General features: G+C 38.8%; 1 protein-coding gene across 1 annotated transcript; it reads right to left on the bottom strand.

Annotated features, from left to right (window-relative positions):
- On the bottom strand, positions 1-27517 carry LOC128882383 (uncharacterized). The gene is made up of 5 exons (XM_054133980.1): positions 27402-27517; positions 23246-23320; positions 20509-20551; positions 20294-20438; positions 1-2235 (listed from the first exon to the last, which is right to left on the bottom strand). The coding sequence occupies exons 1-5, from the start codon at positions 27515-27517 to the stop codon at positions 1820-1822; spliced, it is 795 nt and encodes a 264-aa protein (XP_053989955.1). The 3' UTR covers positions 1-1819.

The raw sequence follows: 27517 nt of genomic DNA, 5'->3' as shown, positions 1-27517 counted from the left end.
TCTTACTTTACTATACTCATTTCTGGCGATTAGATTCGATGAAAACGATGAACAAGTTCTTTTAATTTCTGGTACTTCCAGTGGGATTCGATCTCACGACTTACCTACTACAACGCAACCTGCTTCCTCACTTACCTATGGACGTCTTCGTTCAAATGATTTATATTTTAGGCTTATGTAGTGACTCATATTGTAAGGAATTCTGGTTTGTAATTCGCGCCAGATGAGAGTGTCCTCTAGCGTACTTTTTGGAGGAGTCCCCCGATCGTCGGTTTTTCTAAAGTCTTAGAACACGCTGTCTTTTGTAATCCTACCAATTGTAATTCGGTAAATGCACATCTCAATAAATATATATTCACGCATCAAATCTAACACATATTAATATTCAGACACCTTTTAAAACACAATTCCCTGTTTTGAAATTGGTCTAAATGATTTGAATTTTTTTTTTTTTTTTAGAAGCTAGAAGAATACTATATACAGTTAGTCCCTAATTTAAGTGTCAAATCTTTGGGAGTGTTACGTCTAGTTTGGGACTTTTTTTAGGGATTCTTGTCTTCGGTTAAAGAGCTAAAGCTCACCTTATCTGTATTTAATTGGAAAAAAAGGAATTTTGGGATTCTATAATAATTGTCACTAAGTTTGAGTATTAACAAATATAATTATGAAACAAAACTGAGTTTGGGATTACTTACAAACAAGAATAAAAATTATACGATTGAAAATGGTTTAACAATACCAATCGTTGATCTGGTCTGGTTGTACACTCGCGACACGGGACTGTAATAATTGGCGAATAATAAACGTCGGACTTTCGTAGGTAACTCCGCGGTGACTATCTTTAGTGCGTATGTTCTCACTTACGCGAACTCTTTACTCAGCCGGAGATACGATAAACGATACCTACATGAGACTAACGCGAGAGATTAACCCGTCCGCGACTACAGAGTATTGACTGCCAAAATAATAATACATAAAGAGCTCTCCGTGGTCGTGACCATGGGTTTATATAGCCCCAGATCCTTGCCTAGCGCAATTCGTAATTTCGGAATCTTAATTGCCACATTTCCCGAATCTGGAGCAAGTCCCAAATTCAATGGGCGATTCGTGCGCAAGAGCCTAATATCGCTGACGCTTGTTTGCTGACTTGCGGTTCACGCGACTCGGTTTAATAACACGATTCCGAATCGTGGTTCGTGCGCATTCCTAAAGGTTTGGTAATTGACGATGTGAGGCACCGTTCGGTAGGGCCGCACGTTACACCCCCCTTGCCAGACACAAGACAGTCTCAAGAGGCTGCCTTGTATAAAGCAGGTGCTCCAACTCGTGTGTTGCCAAACCGCACAATGTTACTAAAGATCGTTATGGCGTTATAAATAATATACTTAACTATATGGTTTTGTTCGTCGAAAAACAAATCTTGGTTTTTTATCCCATAGATTTGCTATATAAAATTAAAATATAAAATAAATTAGCGAAATGGGGTACAATAGGGTATGAATAAAAGAGATAAATACTGAACTTTCCTTTTGGAAAGAGGAGAGCGTAGCGAGCGAGCAGTAATAATAAATCGGATATATAATACGCATGTTATGAAATAAAATGTGAAATAATATATTAATAATAAAACGAACATACATGTACATATAGTATAAATATAATAAAATCTAATATAATAAAATATAATTCCGTTGTATAATAGTAATACAAATTTAAATAATAATAAAAAATTTTTAAAGAACCGAATATATATATATATATATATATATATATATATATATGACTTAAAATATAAGGGGTGAGTGTCTATGTGTCACGGCTAGCCTAAGTATTCGGGGAAGGGGGGGTCCTTGGTCCTTGTACCGCTATGCACGGTCGTACTGCTAACTCCGGCCAAGGTATCCTGGCTATTGTGCCAGAACATTCGAGGCACTCCTCGGGGTTGCCGCGGTTTAGTGCTCGTCTCTTGCATTGGGAGCATGAGGCCGCCGCGTGGGCCCTGCGGCCCTCTATCACCAGCTGATGAATATAGGCTGGTTCGTATTTTGTGGCTTCCCCTTCGGGGAGTGCCCAATGGCATCCGTCGGAAATTGTAGTGCCATCCCGTGCTACCCAGGAGTGTATTTGTATACACTCCCTTTTCCTGATCTGACCCAGGATGGGTGCTGGCAGCACCCTTTCTGCCGGGGGTGTCTAGACGCGGCATTCTCGTATCGTCGAATATCGGCAGGGTAGCTGTTCGAGATTGAAGAGAAAGGAAGAGAAAAAAAATTAAAACTTTTGCTAATTACGGATTGTAACTCGAGGAGAGTTGCTCTCGTTGTCTATGAATTATATGATTTCGCAATACATACCGTTTTTTTGTCTCTTGTAGAAACCCATTTTTGCTGATCTTTACTTCGGTTTTTGTTGTTCACACAAAAAAAAAACTTTGATAATGGCGTGGTGTAATCGTGCGATGGTTTATATAGGGTATATTAGGTATGAATGGAGGTGGTAACGGTGAGTTCTGATTGGATTTGCTTTACCTGTTGCCTTTAGAAGAAATGTGCGTGCGTTGTCTTTCCCGATGTCACTGCTGCGATTGCGGGACGTGTACTCGGGATTTCGGTAATGCATAGTGGAGGTGATATCGTTGGCCTTATACCCGGTGTTCCGGTGGTTCTTGTTCCTGTTCGTTCCCTTATTGTCATTTCTATTCCTTTTCTAGGTTTAGATCTTCTTTCGCAAATGTTTTTGGAATTCCTTTTAATGAACCATAATATTCCAATTGTAATGACCAGCACCCCTACTGTAATACCTCCGTAGGTCGTATATGTTATTACCCGCTCGGTACGGTGTTACTTTGCCAGATCTTGGGCCTGGCATTCGATTTCTGTTAGTGCGATGGTATGTTCATTTGTCTTATCTGGTGATAGTTCTATCGGTGGGGCTTGTGCCTGGTAGTCGGATATTATTTTAATATGGTGCGGTGTCAAATCTGGTATTAGTTGCGTTATGTTTAAGGTTAAAGATGGTCTAAATGTTGAGTTTATTTGAAATGCTGTTGTCTCGGATGCGAGAAGTCTTAAGTTGTTGATTTGTGCCTGGCAGTTCTTGTTCAGTTTTAAAATTCCGGGGCCCTGTATTACTTCATATCCTGCTGCGCGGTGGTTACATTTTATTTTTACTGGTGTTTTCTCCTTGGCGGAGTACAACTACGCATTTGGGGTTGAGAGATGGTTAGCGATTGTGTAAATTGATTTTAGAGATCTTACATTGCATTTTTTCCATTCCATTGTTTGTGTGCGTTAAAATATCGGTTTCACAAGTTGGTGTATCTTCCAGGTCGTATAATGGTAACGTAAGTTGGCAAATGTATTTATCGGGATGAGTCTTACATCGTTGCATAAATTTTTCTGTTGGCAAGAAGTATTCCTGGTGGATCCTGTTAATCGCCAGGTATGGTGTCTGTGGAATTATGAGCATGGCGGTAGAGGTGTTGTGAGATACGGGTAGAAAGGAAGGGCATGGATGCAAATGGTAGAGGTTGAAAGGTGTTTTGTCCAGTAAAGGAATTTCTATTGATATTAGTGCTCTTCCGTTCGTGTAGGCAGTCCTGATTGTAATTATTTTATAAAATTCCTCTAAGTGTATTTCCGTTAAAGATAGGGGGAATTCGTATGATGTTGACTGATTTATCTGGATGCACGTTTCTGCAAGTTGATCGGGTGCTAATATTGCGGGGTCCAATATTCCTAGTTTAACGAACATTATTGCTTCGGTCAGTATTTGTAGAGCTTGAATATACCCGTCTACGTGTCTTGCTACTAGGTTCGTTCAAGATATTGCGGCCCTTTGTATCTCCATATCTGCCTCAATTTCGTTAAGCTTCCGTAATCCTGTAGCTATTTCCTTTATTCTATTGCTCATTCTCAAGGATGAATTTCTGAGATTTATTAGGTCTTGGTGAATGCCTTGAAATTCTGATTTGATAACGTGTGTCTGATTACCTAGTAGTTGTGATAGACGCGTTTGGTCCCTGTAAATTTTATCTATTTCCTGGTTGTAGTATTTCGCGTCGTTCTCCGTGAGTGTTCCGAAAAGAGCGTTACTAATTGTACCGATGAATCCTAGTGGTGCCGATCTTCGCGACCTTGTAGGTACGGATTTCGGCAGACTATAGCGTAAGAGTTGTTCGTACCGATTTGCGTCCATTAATTTCTATTCCAACTGGGTTTTAAGTACGTCCACTGGGCAATTTTCCTAATTATGAGTGTTGCAAATTGTTTTGATTTTCTCTATCTGTGATTGTATGTGTGGTTTTGAGTCTAGTATGTCTTGTACATCTAAAGCAGTTATTATTTTCCATTTGGCATGAAAGATTCGGAGTGGCCGTACCTCCTCATAATATAGGCTGGATTGTTTTTTAATGGTAAAATCTCGTAGTCTTCTTCGATTTCGTTGGCCGTACTAAAAGTCCACAGGATATAGCAAAGCAGTAACATGATTTGCGTAGTCGACATTTTGCTGTTGGGAGAAAAACTACAGTAAAATTTCATGCCGATATTGCCTCGTGTTATGAGAAATCGCTAATTGAGTATAAGGCTTAGTGACAAGTGTGCCGATGGAATTTGCCAGCAGCTATTTTGCATTGTTGGTTCGAGCGATTCGCAGGTCGACGATCGCGGTTTGAAAAATTTACTGACCGATTGGGTTATGAGGGACTTTATGTTGTCACGTGGTTCAGGTTCGGGGCGGTTGAACCGTCGCGAAGGGTGCCCGTCGTCAGCCGGGCTCCAGGCTCGCGTCGTAGGGGTAGGCCTTCGGCGGTGCGCGTAAATGGTACGCGAGTATCGGCACTGTACAGCACGGTGGTCGCGGGTGCCTCGAGGCGTCGGTCGCTGCGGCGCGGAACAATTAGTCGGCGGTAGGAGGATCTCGGGAGACGGGAGTTAACGAGGGAGTTGCTCTAGTGAGGTCGGATAAACGGCGTTAGCACGAGTATCCTTCCCAGAGCGAGTAGCCGTGGAGACCCGGAGACGCCTGTCCAGGCAATGAGCGTCTTACCGGCGGCTCAGGTTTTCCCACGCCACGAAGATCGAGCTTCGTTGTGGGGTGACAGGCTAGACGGTTTCACCGCGTCCGAAAAGAGGGCTCTTTGGTCGATCTCTTCGGACGCGCCCCGTTGGAAAGAGGAGAGTATGGGTTTACAGAAAAGAATGAGAGCGTTTGAGCGGCGAAACTAGCCTTTCATAGTCGAGAAATACGTTACATCGGTTGCTCGCTCAGGCGTTCTGCCTTCCCGAGCGGCGCGTCTCGGTAATTATGCACGGCGCTCTCCACTTTTGGTAGTGACAGAGCGCCGTGCGCTAGCGTTGCGCGCGGTTCCGGCCTGGCAGCGGCCTTTGGAACTGCTAGTGGGGAAGGAGGACGGGGCGCGAGCGTGAGAGGAGAGGGTCGCGACTACAATTCGCGTTACAATGTCGTTTAAACCGTTTAAAAAAAAAACTTTCGTATTGGCAATGATGTTATTATTAACAAGATTTTTAAAGAGAATTTTAACTTATTGGCATCAATTTTGTTATTTGCCTTTGATAAGAGGAAAGAAAAAGATTTTTAATTTATCTAATTTTGTTACCACCTCGGTTATTGTTAACCGATATCAATTACCCTCAAGGCGGTTTTTCCTTGGTGTGAGCATGCTTTAATATGTCGAAGTGTTTCATGAATTTCTGATCGTTTTCCTTTGTTAGAATAGCGTTATTTTGTTCGATGGTATCGCAAATTTTGAAGGGTCCTTCGTAGTGTGAATCGAATTTTCCTATTCGCGGTTCTTTTAATACATAGACGAGATCATTTGGCTTGAAATTAACTTCGTTACTTTTGCGATCGTAATATAATTTTGAACGTAATTTCTTTTCATCTATATTTTTCTGTGTCATTAACCGAATTTCATCTAGGCGTTGAACCAAATTTTGTACGTATGAAGGATATGTTGCAATTTCGTCTTAAGACAGCGGCGTGAATGGATCCCTGGCTAACTGACCGAATACTACTTCGTACGGGGTAAAATTTGTCGCTTCGTGTACCGAAGTGTTGTACGAGTAGGTCGCAAAGGGCAATAGCAAGTCCCAGTCTTCGTATCTCTCCAAATAGTGTTTTACATATTCGGTAAGAACGATATGGCTCCTTTCTAATGAGCCGTTTGTCTGGGGACGGTAACCGTATGTTGTAACGTGATCTACTCTAAATACGCGAGCTATGCCCTGCATTAAATTATTGATGAAAGTTTTTCCGCGGTCGGTCAGAATAGCGCGCGGTGCTCCGAAAATTGCGATGAAATAGCGCGTCAAAGCGTCGGCGACGGTAAGCGCACGAATATCCGGTAATGGAATTGCCATGCAGAATTTTGATAGTTACCATTGTATAGTTAAGATGTGCTGATTTCCACTAGGGGTCATAGGAAGGGGACCTACGGTATCGAGAGCCACTTTGTCGAACGGTTTGATTGGTGTATCCGTTATAAGCATTGGGTCACGAGTTTTTATGCGGACGAGCTTTTGTTCTTGACAACTGCGACAGTTTCTTATAAAATCTTCAATGTCGCGTCGCATTCGTAGCCAATCGAAGTGGTTTCGTATCCGTTGGTAAGTATTCGTTACCCCCTTATGTCCTCCTATTAAACTTTCATGATAGTACCGAATAATGTCCTCGCGCTGATCCTGTTCAGGTGTTTGAATTTTCCCTGTGCAAATTCTGATTTTTATTGGTATTTTCCGAAATATTTCTTCTAAATAAGATTTGAAGGTATTGGCACTGAAATGGTGTAGAGTTACGCCATGCGCTGCTATTCGAAACGAGCTGATGCGTTCTTTTTCTACCATGGTTCGAAGACCGACTAATAATTGTTCCAATTTTCGTTCATTTACCTCGTGGAAGAAATTCCTGATTGCAACAATGTTAAAAATTTTCCCTCTTTCGGAAGGTGTAACTATTATTCGTCCTTCTTCTAAATCCTTCGTTAGTAAATCTGTTTCTTGAAGTAAGTTAAGTGCTTTTAGAGTTTTGCTTATCGGGCTGGTGAGAACTCGATCGACTGGTATAAAATGAACGTAGTTATCCGAAGCGGCTGTTAGCGTTGTTTCCAAGATGGTTATATCGCATTCTGGAGTGGTGCTTTTCTGTGCTTGAATTGCTGGTTCGCGAAACCGAGATTGGGAACGATGTAGGTTTTCCATATTTGCCGATGAAGCTAATGTTTTCATATTATCCATAAATGTATCGAATTCCGTTGATCGTTTTAACGAGGGAGTGTGCTGGGTTGTCTCTTCTGTGTAAGATATGGAATCTCCTTTATGGGCAGTGGAGGTAGGATGTATCATCGTTGACTGGAGGATATTTAAAGCTTCCTCAATCGGAGGCAGCGACCAAGATACACGTTTCGTCGTCGTAGCTGGTCTCTGTTCAGCATCCCTATTCGATGTTAATCCTTCATCCAAATTTTCTGGTTCCGGGAATTCCATTGTTTCATCGAGACTTCTTAAGATGGAAACTTGTTCCTTTGAGAGAGAAGGGCTTACCAGAGTTGAAAAGATTTGCCCTAGATTCGTCGTCGTCAATTTCTTCTTCCGAGATCATCGGGGTTAACCTTTGGTGGAGCCGGGTTTCGGTAGGAGACAGTTCTGGTTCGTAGTACCGGTTCCTTACACAGGGCTTGTCTTAAGTCCTCAAAGCTTGCTTGATCCAAACAAAAGGAGTTTTTATGCTCGTTAAGTTCGTAAGTGGTTTTGCGCGTTTTGCCATATCAGGAATGAAGCGTCTATAGTAATTTACCAGTCCTAAGAATTGTTTGAGGCCCTTTCTGTTTTTTGGAATCGGAAATTCTGACACTGCTCTAATTTTCTCGGGGTTCGGCCTTACTCCGTCAGCTGATATTATGTGACCTAGATATGTGACACTTTCCTTGAGAAACTCGGTCTTGTCAGTTTGTAAGGTGAGGCGGTGCTCGCGGAGTCGGTCAAAGAACTTCCTGAGTCGGTGATCATATTCCTCCAGTGTTTCCGAATATACTACTACATCATCCAAGTAAACGTATAAGTCTTTTCCAATTAATCCTCGTAATGCCTAATTCATTAACCTTTGGAATGTTGCTGGGGCGTTTTTCAATCTGAACGGCATGCGAACATATTCATAGTTCAACTCCGTTACAAATTTCTCCTCATATCCTGGTGGGATTCGGTATATGACACTTTGTACGGCTCCCATAAATTCTTCCAGGCTTGTGAGTCGGAGGTCAAAACGCGGAATAGTATCTAGTGCGCGATATACCCTATCCTCGTCATCTCGTTGTCTTAGGACGTCAATAGCAGACGTCTCAAATTCCAACGACCTCCTACTAGACGATTGCCCTGCCGCCGGAGCGGTGGTAGGTAGGGGAGGCGCGACTGTTTGTGGGATAGCCATTATGGCGGTGGTTATTAACAATAATGTAATCCAAAACTCAAATAATAAAAAAAAAATGAATACAGATAAGTTTTGTGCTAAGGAAACCGTGTTTCAGTAGCAAGGAAGACGAATCCCACTTCTGACATCAATTTTGTTACGTCCCAACTAGTTTTGGGACTTTCTTTAAGGATTCTTGTCTTCGATTAAAGAGCTAAAGCTCACCTTATCTGTATTTAATTGGAAAAGAAGGAATTTTGGGATTCTATAATAATTGTCACTAAGTTTGAGTATTAACAAATATAATTATGAAACAAAACTGAGTTTGGGATTACTTACAAACAAGAATAAAAATTATACAATTGAAAATGGTTTAACAATACCAATCGTTGATCTGGTCTGGTTGTACACTCGCGACACGGGACTCTAATAATTGGCGAATAATAAACGTCGGACTTTCGTAGGTAACTCCGCGATGACTCTATCTTTAGTGCGTATGTTCTCACTTACGCGAACTCTTTACTTTCCTGGAGATACGATACATGATACCTAAATGAGACTAACGCGAGAGATTAACCTGTCCGCGAGTACAGAATAATAACGGACAAAAAATAATACACAAAAAAAAGCGTCCGTGGTCGTGACCACGGGTTTATATACCCCTAGATCCTCGCCTGGCACGATCGTAATTTCGAAATCTTAATTTCTACATTTCCGAATCTTGGACATGTCGCAAGTTCGATGGCCGATTCGTACGCAACGGCCTAACATCGCTGACGCCCGTTTGCTGACTCGCGGTTTGCATTATTTCGTTCCCGAGGAACGATTTCCGCATCGTTTACCGAGCGTATTCCTTAAAGTCTATTGATCTTAACTATTCGCAATACAAGGTCGATGAAAAGGGACACCATTTGATAGGGCCGGATGTAACACAATGGTATTAACTTTACGTGTAATATTGTGAACTGTTACGCGTGTTCATATATTATTTATCGGTATAATAATTTTCAAATATTGTTTATCGGCGTGTATTTTTTGTGTTTGTGTTTATCCGTGTATATTCATTTCTGATTTTCAATATGTCGTCTGAAGGAGCACAATTTTTTGAAAGGAAAACCGACCATACCAAGTGCATTCGTTGCAATATCTTTATTCGCAAATCGCATGGTCAGATTAAGAAACTCCAGGCGGAAGTTGAAGCAGTTAGTTATTCTAAAATTTTAGAAAGAGTGGTAATTATTGGTGATAAATTGTATAACAAGTGTCGCATCTTCGCTTACAAGAAAGGGTTAGTTACAAACTCCGATTCTGAAGATTCTCCGCGTCAGTTTGAGACGACTTCTATAGTCAAAACTTTTTCGGTAACTGAAACCTATTTTTCGAATAGATCTGTTTCTTTAGGTGAAACTTCTTCTTCGGTTATAAGTGTCCCTTTAGCTACAATCCGTTCTTCAGTTAAAACTGTCCCTTTAACTGCACCCTCTTCTTCAGCCGGAGGTTTTTCTTCAGCTGGACCTTCTTGTTCATCTCAAAATCTATTGACTGAAATAACTTCACTCGGCACCACTTTAACTGAAATACCTTCGAATCAATTATCTTCAATCGGAATATCTTCGCTCAATATATTGTCTGACGAATCATCAACTTCATCTTCTGCTATATCTTCAAGTGAAGATCCATCGTTTGTTAGGGATTTGAGTAACGTTGATCATACATCTACTCAGTATGTAGAAATGCCATTTAGTAGAGTTGTTTCCACTCATGGGTACTGCTTCGTTTGCGGATCAAAATCAAATATAATAAATGTACCAGCTGAAACTCGAAAACAAGTATTTATCATGCGGCGATTATATGTTCCTAAAGGAAATCGGTGGCGTCGTAGCCATTTATTAAAGAAACGTTTGTTTGAGCAAGATGTAATGAATTTAAAAATACATTCTAATAGTACTTTGATCGATACCGAAGAATTGAGAAATTATTTTGAATACTTCTCTATGAATTGCAATTCAGATATTAATGATAAAGTGGGCGATTTTACACTTTCGGAAGAACGACTTGAAGTATTTACAGGTTTAACATGGAGCAATTTAATTAAACTTCGGGAAATGATGACTTCTATGAAAAAATCTCAGCAACGCGATATCACTCAGGCTATTGTAGTATTTCTTTTCAAATTGCGTACTGTCAATTCAAATAGTGTGATAGCCGCAGTTCTCGGTTTAGAACGCGAACAACAAGTATCCGATTTTTGTAAGTCAGTTATAAATTCATTCCAGAAAGATATCCTTCCTGTTCATTTTGGCATTGCAGCATTATCGCGGAACAATTTAATAGAAAATTATACATCTCCGATTGCTAAAAAATTATATAATATTTCAGATCAGTTAGCGCTAATTTTCGATGGAACATATATTCGTCATGAAAAAAGTTCAAATAACGAATTTCAGATAAAATCATTTTCCGTGCAAAAGAAAGTACCGTTGTGTAAACCATTTACAGTTTGTACTACAAACGGTTATGTTGTTGATATGTTAGGGTCTTTTTATGCAAAACAGAATGACGCAGAGATAATGAAGATTGTCATGTAAGACCCCAATGGTTTGCAAACTCTTCTGCAACCTGGAGATATTTGCATCGTCGATCGAGGTTTCCAGGATGTAAAGTCTGATCTAGAAGATCGCGGTTATACTTTTCTTATGCCTGAGTTAAAAGGCAAGCGTAATCAACTTTCCACTGCAGAATCCAATGCATCTCGTCAGGTTACAAAGGTTCGTTGGGTTGTCGAAGCTATACACGGAATCAGGTCAGAAATATCGACTTCTTCATCATCAGTTAGATAACAAATTGCTTCCAAAGGTCGGAATATTGTACAGAATAGCATGTTTTTTAAATAACGTCTTCGGAAAATGTTTAAACTCAGACACAGGGCTTTGCGACGAAATTGTTGATAGAATAGCTTCTCAAAAAAATGTTGATAATACATTAGCAGTGGAAGTAGAAAATAAACGTTGGAATAGGCGGAAGATTCTTTTTAAACAATTATCAGCTTCCGAAATTCTTGATTTTCCTGAAATGACAGAACGCGATCTTAAAATTCTACTTACTAGTTCGTATCAACTATCTCAAGCAGTATCATATTTAGCAGAACTGATGGACGACGAAAATAATATTAATATTCGGTGCCTTAAAGAATCTAAAAATATAGTTAAATTCGAAATAAAATCACGTCACATTAGCAGTAAAACCTATAGATGTTACATTGACTACACACCACATTCAATAGGCTACACAGGTATTAAAAGATATTGTTGCGAATGTGCTAATGGTAATCGTACAATTGGTTGTTGCTCACACGTAGCAGCAATTATTTATTTCTTATCGCATCCTCGGTATCTGTCAAAAATTGTACCCCCTGCAGAAATACTCAGTAAAATATTTAACGTTGAACAAGTGACAGCTGTTATCAACGAAGACAGTGATGAGGACTAAGGATAACACAACATGAGGACTGAGGGCTAAGAATTACAAAACTAAAGATAAGTGACTCGAAACTGAATTTCATATGGTACTTTAGTGTAAGACGTGTTAAACAATATCGTAGTTGATAAGATACTTGACAAGAGGAGCGGTGGCATGAGCGCACCAAAATTATTCTTATGTATATAATGCATGTTACAACATTATAAAAATATGTTTTTATTATTTGTAATGTTACGTATACAGAAACTCTCCATTTTTAGAAGCTCGCGTTCATTAATCTTATTTTATCTACCCTTCTGGAATTTGGAGCTCGATCTCACTGGAGTGCATCCTGCAGCTGCATCCTCTTAATATCATCTTTGACTCGCGTTGCGTGGGATACTTTCTAATCTACCCTTTTCCCAGGGCACACAGCTGCTGACCTCAGAGCAACGAAAATCCAACCGTCAAATTTCCTAATATGGAAATCACTGGCGATTTCCCCACCAACATTTAGGGGTATATAAACCCACGATTTTCGTTGCTCGGGGGCTAGTATGAAAGAGTTACTCGTTAGAGACACATTGATAGGTGTGATTGATCTGTAGAGTAGTACTCTAGTGAGATCGGGCTTCAGTTCCTTTCGATCATCGTTACCATATAGATCCGCGAAGACGGTTTTAAAATCTATTACGACCATAAAAGTACTCTCGACCCCCGCATCGCCAGTGCGTCAACACCGCGCAACACTTAGGTAATTTTAACTTCATACACTAACCGCGACAACACGACACTGGACACTTGTAATTAGTATAGTAATTTTTGAATATATACTCTTTGTGTAAACTTAAAAGTCTGTAAGATCAATCATCAAACCTTTACTTTGAAATCACCAATCCTAGTCAGTGTAATGATCCCACAACATAATAACTTTACCGCTCGAGTTATTATTCTATTAAATTAACAAGTTCCGAGGCTTTATTAACGACGCGTGTTACATTTTAACGATAGGATTTAGTCATTGTGTACTCAACCCGAACTCCTAAACTTAACCTATCCTACGGTTACCTCTGGGAGATACCAATTCCCAGCAGCTACCTGACTTCGCGTCAGAGGCGTCTGCATTTGTCTCCAATAACCAAGACAATCAAACACCTTAACCTACGGTTACCCTTCACTGGGAGATACCGATTCCTGCAACTATCTGACTTCGCGTCAGAGTCGTCTGCATTATCTACTCTATCCTCAAATCTTCGGCTCCATTGACACATACTAATTAATCGTATCGGCGCAATTCTCGAATCCACCCCACTCGCAGGGCTCACATGCGCGTCGCTATCGCCCTGGCTCGTAGCAGTAAATAAGTATTTATCATTGTTGCATTGATAGAAATTAAAAAATATATGATTAACGAAAAAAAAAAATATGTACCAACTGGAGATACGAACCTATGCTCAAAAAGTATCCAGCGGCCCAACAGCCGAGCACCTTACCACTTGCGCCACGGACGCTGTTAGAAAATATCGTAGATAGTTCTGAAGATATTTCTCAAAGTGTATGTTGTAATTGTTAGATATATTAGTTTTATTAATACCTATACTGTTTTGATCGATGTCAAAACATTAAGAATTATATATTTCATAAAAAGTATACAGAAATTCTGTATACAATTGCTCTAACACACCGAAACAGCGAAAAAAATCGGTTTTTGATTTTTCTAACTACGGCGCACCACTCCTAAAAATATGAAAAAAATTGAGGACAATAATAACAATAATATACACTTTCTGTAATTTTATAATCATAGTTCTCAGATTCCTTCGATGCAAAACCGGCATTTTTCATCATTTTTTTGCGTTTTTTATTTTTCACAGTTTGGATTTTAAACTGAAAAATCTGAAAGAATTCTGGAACATGTACCTCACTAACTGAAATATCTCTGATTTTTTTCAAAATTTTTCATGCAGCAGGACAAGAGAAATTGGTCAAAAACGTGATTTTTGTTTTTTCTTGTTTACTACCCCACCCGTCGAGATAGGGACTTCAAACTTGGCACAGATTAGTCTTTTTTGGTAACCTATCGAATACATCGTCGCGAATCGAAATCGGTCTAAGAGCATTTTTGACCCCAAAACCCGGCTATACCCTTAGTAACGGTACAGAAAAGTATTAACAATGACGGTACTCCACTACAGTTAATACAGGAAGTGGACACAAGGTGGAATTCCACGTATGAAATGTTCGCAAGATTTTTGCGCTTGCAAGATAGCTTAAATATAATTTTATGCGGAGAAGGGACATCGGACAACTTGAACGCAGAGGAATGGAGTTTTTTACAAACAGTAACGCTGGTATTAGAACCGTTTAAAGATGCAACGGAGGACCTCAGCGGAGAATCATATCCGACAATCTCGAGATACTATCCAACTTTGCCCTGCTGCACCTGCTGGAAGAATCGACGGGCAATTCAATAATATTAAATATTGCGAACAGTCTTCAAAACACATTAAAAGTAAGTTAAATTGTTTAATGGAATATTGCAATTAAATAGCATTAAACAGAGCATAAAAGAAATGATATTAAATGAAATATGTTTTACTTGTAGGAAATATTTCAGCCAATTATAGAGAACAATTACATTTACATATTCAGCATGATGCTAGATCCAAGATTTAAAGATTACTTGCTACAACCTGCTGAAAAGCATACAATGCAGAAAATGTTCAGTGACAGAATTGCACTTTCAGAAAACGGTGCCATGTTGAATAGGAACATCTCGAGACAACAGGATGATGATAGCCTTCCAAGTTGTAGTACAAGTGGTAAGTTTTGAACAGTATACACTATACATATATGAATAAAATATCTCTTTTTTTTATCTCATCAATTCGTTTTAACATTGTAATTTATTGATTCGGTACCAAAAAATCGAAATTATTAGCGTTCTTCGACAGAACCTTAGGTAACTATGAAATAGAGGCCGAGACATTCACAACAAGGAAGAACCAAGAAATCCATGAATATTTTAAAGAATCTATTGTACCGCGAGGGACACATATTAGGGATTGGTGGAAGCAGTATCAGGCGCGATTTCCCATATTGTCGCAAGCGGCTAGAAATTGCCTTAGCTACACAAGTCAAGAGTGAACGTTTATTCTCCACAGCTGGAAATGTAGTCGTACAATCACGAGCACAGTTATTACCGGCTAATGTGCACGAACTATGTTTTCTGCACGAAAATTTAAAATAAATTTATATGTACGTATAGGAAGGTGTCCACTATCTACACTGACGGACAAAATTAAAGGGACACTTCCTTAAAACGTCATATCTATGGGAGTTTTCAACCGATTTTGGGGAAACTTCGCGAGGAGTAGTTTTGAAGTGTCCTCTAAATGTGCGCAAAGTTGCCTTGGCGAGGGTTGATACGAAGGGGTTAATTCACCCCCGTAAAGAGGGGCACGTCGAAAAACGCCACTTCTGAAGAGGCCAGGGGTGACGGAAGGGGTTGAAAAAATATAAAAAACCTTTGGGGCGGCCCTCCTCGATGCCCACTACATAATGAGCCCCTCAAAATCCCTCTCGGGCAAACCCACCCCTCACAACACGCCACCCCCTCCAAAATCCACAATTTTTGGATTTCAGTCCCGAATTTGGGCTCAATGCATTCCCTGGAATCTCCTGATCCAGGAAATGCCAACGCCCACGCCGTGCGTCCCATAGGCACCCCTTCGAAGGATGGAACAGTTCGCCACTTTTCAACACCCTTTCGAAAACTACCACTGGAGCTGAACAGGGTGGCCCAGAGTTAGGGGTGGTTCACCCACAGGTGTAGGGGCTGGAACGATGTTTCGTTGCGTGGAACACATGTGATACGGTCCAAGGCATTGGAGTGACACAGTTTTGATGTCTTTTCCCCGCGTGGATAGCATTAAAATACGAAAATGACGTTTTTTTTTTGTTTTTTTTTTTGGAAAACCCACCCGCGACTTTAGGCCTGTGTACCAAGCGAATGAGAAACCCCACGTCAACGCCGTTCATGGTATCGGATGCGCGAATGCTTTATTAACAGGTCCCCAAAAATCAGATTTTTTTAATCATGCTTTCGTTGTCAAATCGGAGATTTGAAAGAATAGTAAGTGAGGTGGATGGAGCCAGCATTCAAGAGCGCCCGGCAGCTAGGCAACCCATCGTACCCCGCTCGGTAGTGATTTTAACGATGTAGCCAATCAGGGTAGTTTTTGGTGGAATTACCTGCCTGCAAAATTCTTGAACCTTGTGACTGAAAAAAAGAATGCCAGAAGCTAACACGACAGTGAGCAGAGCACTTCGCTGCAAAGTTTTTCGAACCAATTGCGAGTGCCAAAAACAAACCTAAATAGCAGTTCAAACTTTAAAAAAAATTTCAGTGCAGTGAACTCAGTGAACCGGTAAGTGAATTTGTTTGTTTTGATCAGTGACCTTCAATTTTACGGAATTTTTAATAAAACTTCTTTCCGTAGTTAACATTGGTAATTATGAAATGACGGAATCTGAGGCGGCCGTTGTGGTCCACCGAGTGGCGTCCGGGGAGCGATACGCTCCGTAGCCGCGGCCCTTGGCTTGTCAAAGTCCGCCGTCGGAATGGCGGTGCAACGATACCGAGAGACAGGCGAATTGAAGCGTCTTCGGGGGCAGGGGGTCTATTCTCGAGTTTCGTGTGAATTTAGTCGTATACGAACACTTTCGTATGGCGTGTTTCGTGTATGAATCATTCACATACGAAAACGGTATTCTGGAGCACTATACGAATCACTGATTCGTATACGTATGAAATTACAGTATTGCCAGATTTACGCGTTGGAGACGAACCAATGATTGTTCAACTTTAGAAAATATCAACGGAAATATACATGGCGTCCTGTCAATGTCACGTGTAGTTTTCCGTAAACGAGAACGCTGTGCAAGAGGCCCTAGCCGCCCGTTTATTACACTCAAGTTGTAATGTTTTATTGAGGCCACGAGATGCGACGGTACTTCCGAGTGACCATAGGTTTTTCCCAAATTTAGAAACTTGGCAGTATTAATCGAGAAGCGTTTGAGGAAAGGCAGTATTATCCCACAAGCGTTTGCGGAAATATCGTGGAAAGAATTGCGCGAAACAAAAATGTGCGACAAGGGCAAACCATCTAAACGAACGGGGAACATATCCCGTGAGCAAAAAGAAATTCTTATTGAATTTATAGAATCAAACCCAAACCTAACGAGGTCAAAATTTTCGGCCGACTATACGCATAAGGATGGGCAGCGTTTGTGGCAAAAAATAACCAATATTTTAAACGCTTCGCCAGGGGCGAAGAAAGATTGGAAACAATGGAGACGTGTTAGTGTTTACATAGTGTTTATAAGTGTTTTATATTCAATTTTGCAAAAGCTGCATTAACATACTTTTTTTCCTTTGTAAAATAGACGTGGCAAGATTTCCGAGGAAAAGCGAAGGCAAAGCAGTCTTCTATTAACAGAAATTTAAATGCCACAGGCGGTGGTCCGTTAAATACAGAAAGTTTATCGGTGGAGGAGGAACGTGTCCTAAACACAATCCATGCAACACAAGTAAAAGGTGATTCCAATATAGATGAAACGCAAATATGTTTAAAAATTGAAAAGTATATCCAAGGTACTAAAATATTACTTTTTCTATTGAAGGACTACTCCGAAGAATATTTAGATACAGACTTGGTGGACAATGAGAAGGTGGAAAAACCAGCAGACTCTCAACCTGGCCCTTGAATAATAGTGGAGAGACCGACGATTAAGATAGAAAAAGGTAAGTAATAGCTGATGTATTTTTCTATTTATATAGAAACGGTTACTGTTATGAACTTTCATAACAAATTTATTTACTTAACTCTATTTTAAATATGTTTATTTATAAGTTAAAAGTGCCCGCTGGACATGGGAGTTAGATTAATATATTGCTTATTTATAGTGAGACAGAAAGACCCTCTACGTCGAGCCACTAAACTACAAAAACAAACCTCTGGCATGAAATCACAAGCTTCAGTGCTTCTGGCACGAATAGCCGAGGAAGATAAAGAAAATAGAAAGGAATATTATAATAAAAAATTGGCATTGCTGGAGAGGGATGTAGTAGCTAAAGAAAGAATTGCGGCAGCCTTAGAAACTTTAGCTACTACACACTACGGATGAAACATATGAAAGTTCTATCTTTCGAAAATTTGCATAGTATAATAAATTTCAATTTTGTATTAGAAGGTAATTATTTAAGTAATTCTTGATTACTTTGTTTTTAGTAATTATGCAATACCTTATTCTTAATTACTGAGTAATTCAATTACTTATAACTACCCAGAAAGTAATTAAGAGGTATCCCAAATCTAAAGTATATAAAATTACCTCAAAATAATTAAAAAGTAATTATAATTATCTTTTAATTACTTTTAGATATTTTTATTTACTTTAGATTTGGAATACCTTTTAATTACTTTCTGGGTAGTTATAAGAAATTATTTAAAAGTAATTGAATTACTCAGTAATTAAGAATAATGTATTGCATAATTACTAAAAAGAAAGTACTCAAGAATTACTTAAAATTTAAGTAACTCGTCATATAAACTCGTTATGATAAACTATGTACGTTATGCATATTCTTCTTACAAGGAGAATGCAAGAACTTCAACTCACCAATTTCATTGAAACTTTGTACACTTATAGATTTCGTTCCCCTGAATACGAGTATATACCATTATAGGGGCAGACACTCAATAGTTTCTGAGATATTTGTAATTAAAGTTTTATTCTTACCTTGATGTACGAGTTTAGTTGCAGCAATCGTCAACTGTAACGGTGGGGGCACCGGTAGAGTACCAGACTCGCACGCCGCTTGACCGAGTTTCGAATCCTTCCTGGTAAAAGTTTTAACGTACAAAAAAAGGGTTTAAAAAATTAAAGAAAAAACTTTGTTCAATCTCTTTACAATGACAAAACTGATAAAATACCGCCGGCATTTGTCATTGTGAAGAGATTGAACAAAGTTTTTTCTTTAATTTTTTAAACCCTTTTTTTGTACGCTAAAATGACGTTGAATTAAGAAAAGAAAACACGCAATAACCATTAAGACGCTGCAAGAACAAAAAGTGGTTTTGAATGAAACGGAAACGTAACGTAAAACAAGTGATCTCTCAAGTTTTCAGATCATGTCGCATGTTTCGCCATCGAGGACATAAGGTAAAAAAAATCAGATGAGTTCGGCCTTTTGCACAGAGTTTGTGGGCACTCTTAACACAAAAATAATGTAGGCACTTGTATGATTCCTTGATTTTTACTGAAATTGCGTCATGTTTTCTGAAAAGTGGTAGATATGCAAATTTTTAGGTCATTTTCAAAAAAAAAATGTCATCAAATTGGGAACCAAAGACTTTTAAAGGAAAGTTCCTCAGCTGTCCAAAACATTCATTGAAATTTTTCCACGATCATGTATTCACGAGTTATAGGCGTTCAAAGTGAAAAGTACCCGTTTTCACATAATCATAAAGAACTCGGCCAATAAAAATTGCATAGCAAAACCAAAAAAACCAAAATAAAGAGAAAAGTTTACTCTATAATACCATTTAATTGAATTTGCCAAGAAAAATTTTTTTCGTACAGTGCATACCTTCAAAGTTAACGAAAATGTTTCAACATTCCTTCGTTGCACTTAATTTAAAAAAAAAAGTGATATGGCCAGACAAAAAAAATGTTGATCTCCTGACTCGAAAACTAGAGATTTCGGCCTACAAAATGGCATTTCCAAATATTTTTTATGACCATTTTTCGCGAAGATATAGTCATTTGAATATGACCAAAATTTTCGAAAAATTTTAGTGATCCCTCAATTTTGTCCAGCAGTGTATATATTTTTCTGTATGTTTGCTGTATTATATTTCATATATTATTGGTGTATTATATATTATAAAATAAAAATACTATGTAAACACAATATTCTCCTTCTTAAGTAAGAAAAGGACCTAATTATATGCTGTTGAAGCGCTCGTCCTCCTGCTAAATCGGTATTCGCTCTTCTTACATTTGTATTCAAATCTTCAATTTGAGGAACATGATTATAAATTTCTAATCAACCTCATACTCTTCTTCCTCTTGCTGAGGCGCAGGGAGTCCATTTTGTATGCACATATTGTGCGATACCACGCACGCGTTGATGACGCGTGATGACGCAATTATCATTGATCATTACATAATACATGTAGTTGTTGAAGAAACTTATGTTAACAGATTGAAACGCGTAAAACAGAGGAATTTTTTAAATAATATACACTGCTCGGGAATTAGGAAACTTGTAGTGGAAACTTTGTGAATTTGCATTCTGTTCATACAAAAATTAGTAGCTACTTATAAAAGCAGTATAACTTACCCAGAAGATAGAAACCATTTCCATGGTATTCGTTAATACTTTTTAGGGCTGCCAATATATTGCTATTGTTCAAAATATAATTATCGTCCGTAATCCCAGGGAATCGTGCATTCACATGTATTATCCTTAAATCAGGATCAGAAACCTGTAACAGCGATATCATATTCTTATAGTCGTGATGTTATTATTTCAGTTTTATTATTTTGTTACCGTACCAATTGAACATTTATGGAATGATATCCTTTACGATTTACGTATACATATATGTTTTGGATACTCCGGATCATTGATGCCAAGAGCTACGATTGCAACGTGTGTACAATCGATGCATCCGATAACACCGGAAAATCCATGCAGTTGATAAAATCTAAATAATGCATTATACAAACGTTATAATTGTACAATGTCTTGGGACTACAATTATATGATAATAAACCATAAAATTCCGAAAAATAACACTGTATCTATTTCTAGAGTTTGCAGTTCCTGTATATTTCTCGGGAACTTTACCCATTCATTTTGCTGATTTAGAGCATCTATGACACTATGCGTTTCCTCGCGCAAAGAATTCCAATGCTGTTAATACTGTAGGAGTGAGAATGGCTCTGTGTGCGTGCGTGCGTGCGTGCGTGCGTGCGTGCGTGCGTGCGAGAGAGAGAGAGAGAGAGAGAGAGAGAGAGAGAGAGAGAGAGAGAGTTAGCTAGCTAGCTATAGGATAGACATAAGGACATTGTAAGGTAGCTTTAGTTTAGTTTAATTTATGACCAGGCCACTTGGCCGATGTTGTCCAGGTGCGCCTCGGCGAGGGCGCCGAGGACAACGTTCCCCTACCTGGGAAAAACCCTGGGTAGATTTTAACTTTAAGGGTAGGTAGGGAAAGAAGCGTTGCGGACAGAGCTAGTTGAGGGGTCGAAGGGTAAAGACGACGCGAAGAGACGTACAGCGGATCGTTAAGCGGACTCTATTTATTTCAATTTTATTAATAGTTAAGTTAGTCTCTTATAAATAAAATAACATTTAATCTCCTAGAATACCTACAAACGTATTGAATTTTTATGGACATCAAAGAAAGACTATAGTAATAATGTGCGACATTTTATTTATTGATCAGACTATTGTTTTCGTAAACACTATACATGTGGACAAAGCATTAATATGATATAATTACCTTTGTCTGGGAGTCTAATGCTGACGTCCGAGAGACTGGTTCCCCAAATTCTTCGACGATATTTATAACGTCGGTAACCATACATTTATTTAGCCGGTATAATTTTATAAACTGATCATCCGGTATCTCAAATGGATCGACACGTTGTCGAACGATCCCCCTAGAAGGCGGATCGTATAATACTTCATTTAATACGGCTATATTTACGGCATTACTGAAATTTGCCATTTTCTAGGTTATACACGTATACACGTATACAAACTAGTGCGCATGCGCGAATTTCATACGAACTTGCGTTTCGTGTGGTCATAGCCCACCCGATGCAAACCGTACGAAACATTTCGTATACGAATCAGAGCTTTCGATTCGAGAATACCGTTAGAAGCGATATCATGTGCAAGTGACCAACTTGCGTATACGAAAACTGATCGTACGACTCGAGAATAGACCCCCAGGGCCGTCGCCGCTGCACGACGGACAGGGAAGACCGCCGACTTTAGCGGATGGCGCTACAAGAGCGCCAAATTTGTAGTTTCGTGTTAAAGGTCATCCATATTGCGGAGACTGGACGGTCCATTCCACACCAAACTGTTTTAAACCGCCTGAAAGAAGTCGGTATTCGTCCCCGAAGAGGGAAAGTGGCGCCCGCGCTCTCTCGCCGACATCGACAAGAGTGGATGGAATATTCGCGAACTCAAATTGACTTGGGGACAGAGCAAAGGAGTACCATATTATACATGGACGAGACCAGGGTGCTGCTGCAGCAGACCGACAGCAGGAGTACGAGTAAGGCCGGCGCCACACTTGCAGTTGGCCCGCGTCTCACGTAACACACAGAATCTTATGAGAGGTGTTACACTTGAGCGGTTCAGCCGCACGGCGATTTTTTTACCGCGACCGCTCGGCGCGGTTCGCCCGCCTGAACACATTGTTTCAAATGAACGCGTTCACATTTACGATTATTGACCTGCGCAGTCGCAACAGTCGTTCATTCTAAATCTGACTACCACTGTAGGAAGATGTTCGATACGGAAAAATTCATCGTTTTAGTATAAAGCCATGAATGTTTATGGCAAATATCAAATAAAAACTATAGTGATAAAAATGAGCGTGCCAAAGCATGGGACGAAATTGGTGCCGACATGTTTGAAAACTGGAATGAACTTTCAAACACAGACAAAATAAAGAAAGGTAGATCCATATTTAATTTTATTTAACAATACATTTGATTTGGAAATAAAGGTATAAGTATTGATATATATTAAAATAATTTTGCGTGTATATGTTATATCATATTTCTTTGCCAAGCAAGTGATCCCTCTGGACTACAAAAATAATCAGCAAACATTTCTCTTACTATTTGACCTTGTGTTAAGCTACCAGTACCACGGACACTTATATCAGTTAAATTATTTGTCAGAGTGTCTTCAAACTGATATCCATCTCTCCTTCTAACAAAATTATGTAGTACACATGCCGTTTTTATAATTTTTATTGCAAAATCCGGCTGTACTAGAATAGCAGTATGTAGCACTCTCCATTTATTGCTTAGGATGCCAAATGCGCATTCTACAAAACGTCTGGCTCTTGTTAATCTATAATTAAAAATACGTTTTTTTTCATTTAAATCCCGCTTTGAGTAAGGACGCAGTACATTTGTGTGTAGAGTAAAAACTTCATCTCCAACCAACACGAAAGGTTGCTCTGAACCATTCATATTTGGCAATAACTATTATAACTATATTAAAACAAGAGAGATAAATTTTTTATAATTATAATATTGAGATCCGCTATGTTGTGGACACATTAATCGAACATGTTTGCCGCCAACGGCTCCTACACAATTCGGAAATTGTGTTCTAATAAAAAATTCATCAGCTACCTAAAACCATCGTGCTTGATTTGGTTCAGCCATTTCAAGAGGTTAGAGTATATCCCATAATAGTAAACATGTATCATGCAGTATCATGCTTATTGTACTTCTTCCCATGAGAAAACAATATTGCAATGCCGCAAAATGTTGTCCCGTAGCAAGGTATCTGAAAAATAAATCATTACATCTAGTATGGCTTTTATTAGCTTCCAAGACTATATTCTTTAAAAAAATGAATATTGTAACGCGTCGTCCCTACACGGAACCCGTAACGACGTCACCCCTGGAAGGGAAAACCCCGTACGTATGCTCGAAGCTAGACGCGGTGCAGAGTGTCTTGTCAGGTAGCGCCGAGGAACCATAAAACTTGTACTCTCCATGGTCCGTGCTCGCCTACAAAAAGGGCAACATTTTGTAGTCAAGGCAGTCTGAGAGTAAGACAAACCAAGGCTAGTGAACCAGGTAGTGGCGTAGAACACAGCGGACAAAACTGACTCTTCACCCTACTCGGCAAAACCAGCAGTCTCCGGCCCGATAAGGGGAACTCTGTAGGAAAAGTCTATGCACAAGTGTGGCACAGCCGACAACGCTGACCACCTAAACTCTGCACGGTGAAACCTGAAGTAGCCACCCTTGCAAGCCTATCTCTGAACCGTCGCGTTTTCAAATCGCTGCCTATCAAGGCACTCTGCCCGCGGATTCGGCGTCTCAAGTTCTGCCGCGAACCAACACACAACCCCGCCGACAATCTCGGCCGTTACAATATTATATTTTAATCAGACGTCCAAAATAACAGTTACTTGAAATATATCTTTGAAAAAAGGCGTTAATTAAAAATTGATTTTTATTTAAATCGATCCGAGTTATGAATAGATCTCAAGGAAATGTTTAAAAAGTTGGAGTTGGGAGTTACTACATAAAATAATTTTTTGGAAAAAAAATTTAACCGACTTCATACCGAAAAGTATGAAAGAATTTCTAGATAATTTATATGAATACGCACTAGCTCTAGATATAATTGCTTAAAAGTATGGGAAAATGCAGTGAAAAGTGTGAAATAATTTCTATTTAAACTGCATTGTTATTCACCATCGTTTGATGAATTTGGTAAAATTATTAAATACATCATATTAAATGCAATGCACTTTCTTCGGAGGCGGCGCAAAATTTAAAATTAAGTATATTCAAAATTGCCAAACTTGGTTTAATTTTCTGTCGGAGAAACAAAAAGTATGGTCTTTAATTATTACTATCATTACATCCACTTTAGACATCATATTCATTAACACTATTCAATATCGCCGCCCCTACAAAATACTATCCTAAACCTATTCAGACAGTATTTCCATGTGGAGAGTTTATACATTAGCAGTAATCAATATGGCCGCCACTCCCCTCCAAAGAAGCCACAAATCTACTCACACTATATTTCCGTGTACATACTATGTACATTAACTATTAATTCCTCATAGACAATAAGCATGTATACATTGACAGCATTCAATATTGCCGCCTCTACCAAAAGCTAACCCAAACCGAAATTAAAAAATGTTTACATCTGCGCCGCCTCCGAAAAAGGTGCATTGCATTTAATATGATGTATTTAATAATTTAACCAAATTCACCAAACGATGGTGAATAACAATGCAGTTTAAATAGAAATTATTTCACACTTTTCACTGCATTTTCCCATACTTTTAAGCAATTATATCTAGAACTAGTGCGTATTCATATACATTAACTAGAAATTATTTTATGCTTTTCACTGCATTTTCCCATACTTTTAAGCAAATAAATATAGAGCTAGTGCGTATTCATATAAATTAACTAGAAATTATTTTATACTTTTCACTATACCTTTTTTGAAGTCGGTTAAATTTTTTTTCAAAAAATTATTTTATTTCACTCTTTTTAGTGGCAATCTATAACCAATAGGTTTCATGCAATAACAACAGTTATGAGCAATATACAGGATGACTCAAAAACGTTGGAGGTCCTTCGAAAGACTTGTTCCGCGGGGGAGGGGGGGTTGAAACAATTTTTCCTTAGCGAAAATGTTGCTCGAGGCTTCGTTAAGGAGATATTCCAGAAACAGAAACTCCCGACCAATCAGAGCGCGAGTATCCCGGAGGAGCGCCTGCGGGGCCTATACTACCGTATTGTTGCAAATGGGATTATCAGGAATCCATGTGAAAGGATTGATTGCGTTTGGTAAATTCCTTATTGAGCTACACCAGAGCATAGCAATTTCTCACCAACAATGGTTTTATAAACAATAAAAGTGTCCATAAATTTTTGCAAATGGGAACATCACGAATTCACGTATCATGAAATGCGGAAGGTTCCATCGCGCTCGGTAATTTCCTCACCGAGTTACATCATATAATAGGAATTTTGCACTAACAATAGTTATAAACAATACAGAAACTCATAAATTTTTGCATCTGTGATCATTGCGAAAACCTCTCCGTCAGCAAAATGTAAGGGGTTTCATCGATTTCAGGTCAAACATGCGTGAAATAGTACGCTTTTTGTGATAAAAAGTGATTAAAAGTAGTAAAAAATAAGACAAGGACAAATGTTTTGCTATGGGACCAAATGGCAAATGCTCTTCCAGATGAAAGAAGTTTCAATCTGATTGGTCCATCCGTCTCGGAGTAAGAAGCAAGACAAAATGTTTCTGTTTAAAAAAAAAACGGGTAAAAAATGACAAATCACAAAATGTTTCTTTTACGCGACCAACTGGAAGAAATATTCGACAAGATGCAAGAGGTTCCATTCTGATTGGTCAAGCCATATCGGCGTAATCGGCGAATATACATAATCAAAATTACGGTTTTTTGGCCAAAAAAAACGGGTAAAAAATGACAAATAGCAAAAAGTCGTGATAATGGGATCATCGGGGAGGGGGGGGGGCATGCTCTACAAGATGCAACAGGATTCATTCCGATTGGTCAAGTCATCTCAGCGTAATCGGTGAACAGACATTTAAAAAAAAAAAAATATATATATATACATGTCGAATTGAGTAACCTCCTCCTTTTCGAAGTCGGTTAAAAAATCATTGGGAAATACTGCATTGTAACATACGCGTCTTCCACTCTCCTGTTCTTGACAGATTGAATGTGTACCACAAAATTATTCGGCATTGAATAAACCGTCAAAGGAAAATGCAAAAAAAGACGAATAAAAAAATTATCGTTACTCGTCGAATACTTTTTTTTATCGTTTATTCGATACTTGAACTTTCCACTTAAATAATAATGTTGTTCATCTCTGCCTGATACCATATCTTTTAAAATTTGTGTTATAACACCTAGAACATAAAGATTGTTTTTCCAAAGAAGTTAAATCCTGTACTTCGGAACAAAGTGTACATCAGCTTCTAAGAAAAGAAAGAATTACGTGTACTACGATATCTTGCAATTTATGATACCTTAGTTAGAAGGACAGCGTACTGAATTCAACATCGAACAGCCTGAAAATACCGGAAACAATACACATGATGACAATACACCAACAGAAGCAGTACTTCTCAGCAATAATGATCCAGAAGAAATTGAGCTACCGTCACACCCAAGACAGACAAAAACTTCTAGAAAGGCGGCATCTTTCGAAACCAAACTCCTACAGGTACTGGAAGAAAGTACGAGAAGAGAAGACAGGGACGAAGATGCTGCCTTTTTTAAGTCATTAATACCGAGTATAAAATCCCTCAACGAAGCACAAAAATTAGAATTTAGAATGGGGGTACTACAACTGTTAAAAAATATTAAAACTTCTGCAGTTATAACAAATACATCTTACACTCAGGCACCATATTATCAACCACCATTCCATCAGGCTCAATCATTCTGGCATCCACCCTATTCACAACCCCATCCTTCATCCGTCCCATCAGTATCTAATACCTATAATTCTTCTGAGTCCTCGCATATATTTACACCACCATTAGAAGAATCACAAACAACAGACAATAATTTCAACTTATAATTTGTAATATTTCTCATGTGTGTATATATTTGTAATTTATATACTATACATATATAATAAAAAATTCAACTTACCTCAATGTTACAGTTGATCTCTCCTCTATGCTTATCGTTTTCCGAAATCGCGAATCAACCATCTGTCCATGTTCTCGCATAAGATTTACCAAAATGTCGAAACTAGACATCGACAT

This window comes from Hylaeus volcanicus, unplaced genomic scaffold, assembly GCF_026283585.1.
Source record: "Hylaeus volcanicus isolate JK05 unplaced genomic scaffold, UHH_iyHylVolc1.0_haploid 11334, whole genome shotgun sequence".
NCBI lineage: Eukaryota > Metazoa > Arthropoda > Insecta > Hymenoptera > Colletidae > Hylaeus > Hylaeus volcanicus.
The sequence above is the reverse complement of the archived record's forward strand: the minus strand, read 5'-3'. Positions and strand labels throughout refer to the sequence as shown.

Excerpts from the sequence above, each read along its gene's own strand:
- LOC128882383 (XM_054133980.1), bottom strand. The coding sequence starts at position 27,517 with ATGTCGATGTCTAGTTTCGACATTTTGGTAAATCTTATGCGAGAACAT. Across the intron at positions 20,552-23,245 it reads TGTCCACAACATAGCGGATC|ATACGTAAATCGTAAAGGAT; the intron begins TCAATATTATAA and ends AAACATATATGT. Across the intron at positions 20,439-20,508 it reads ATTCCATAAATGTTCAATTG|GTTTCTGATCCTGATTTAAG; the intron begins GTACGGTAACAA and ends TCGCTGTTACAG.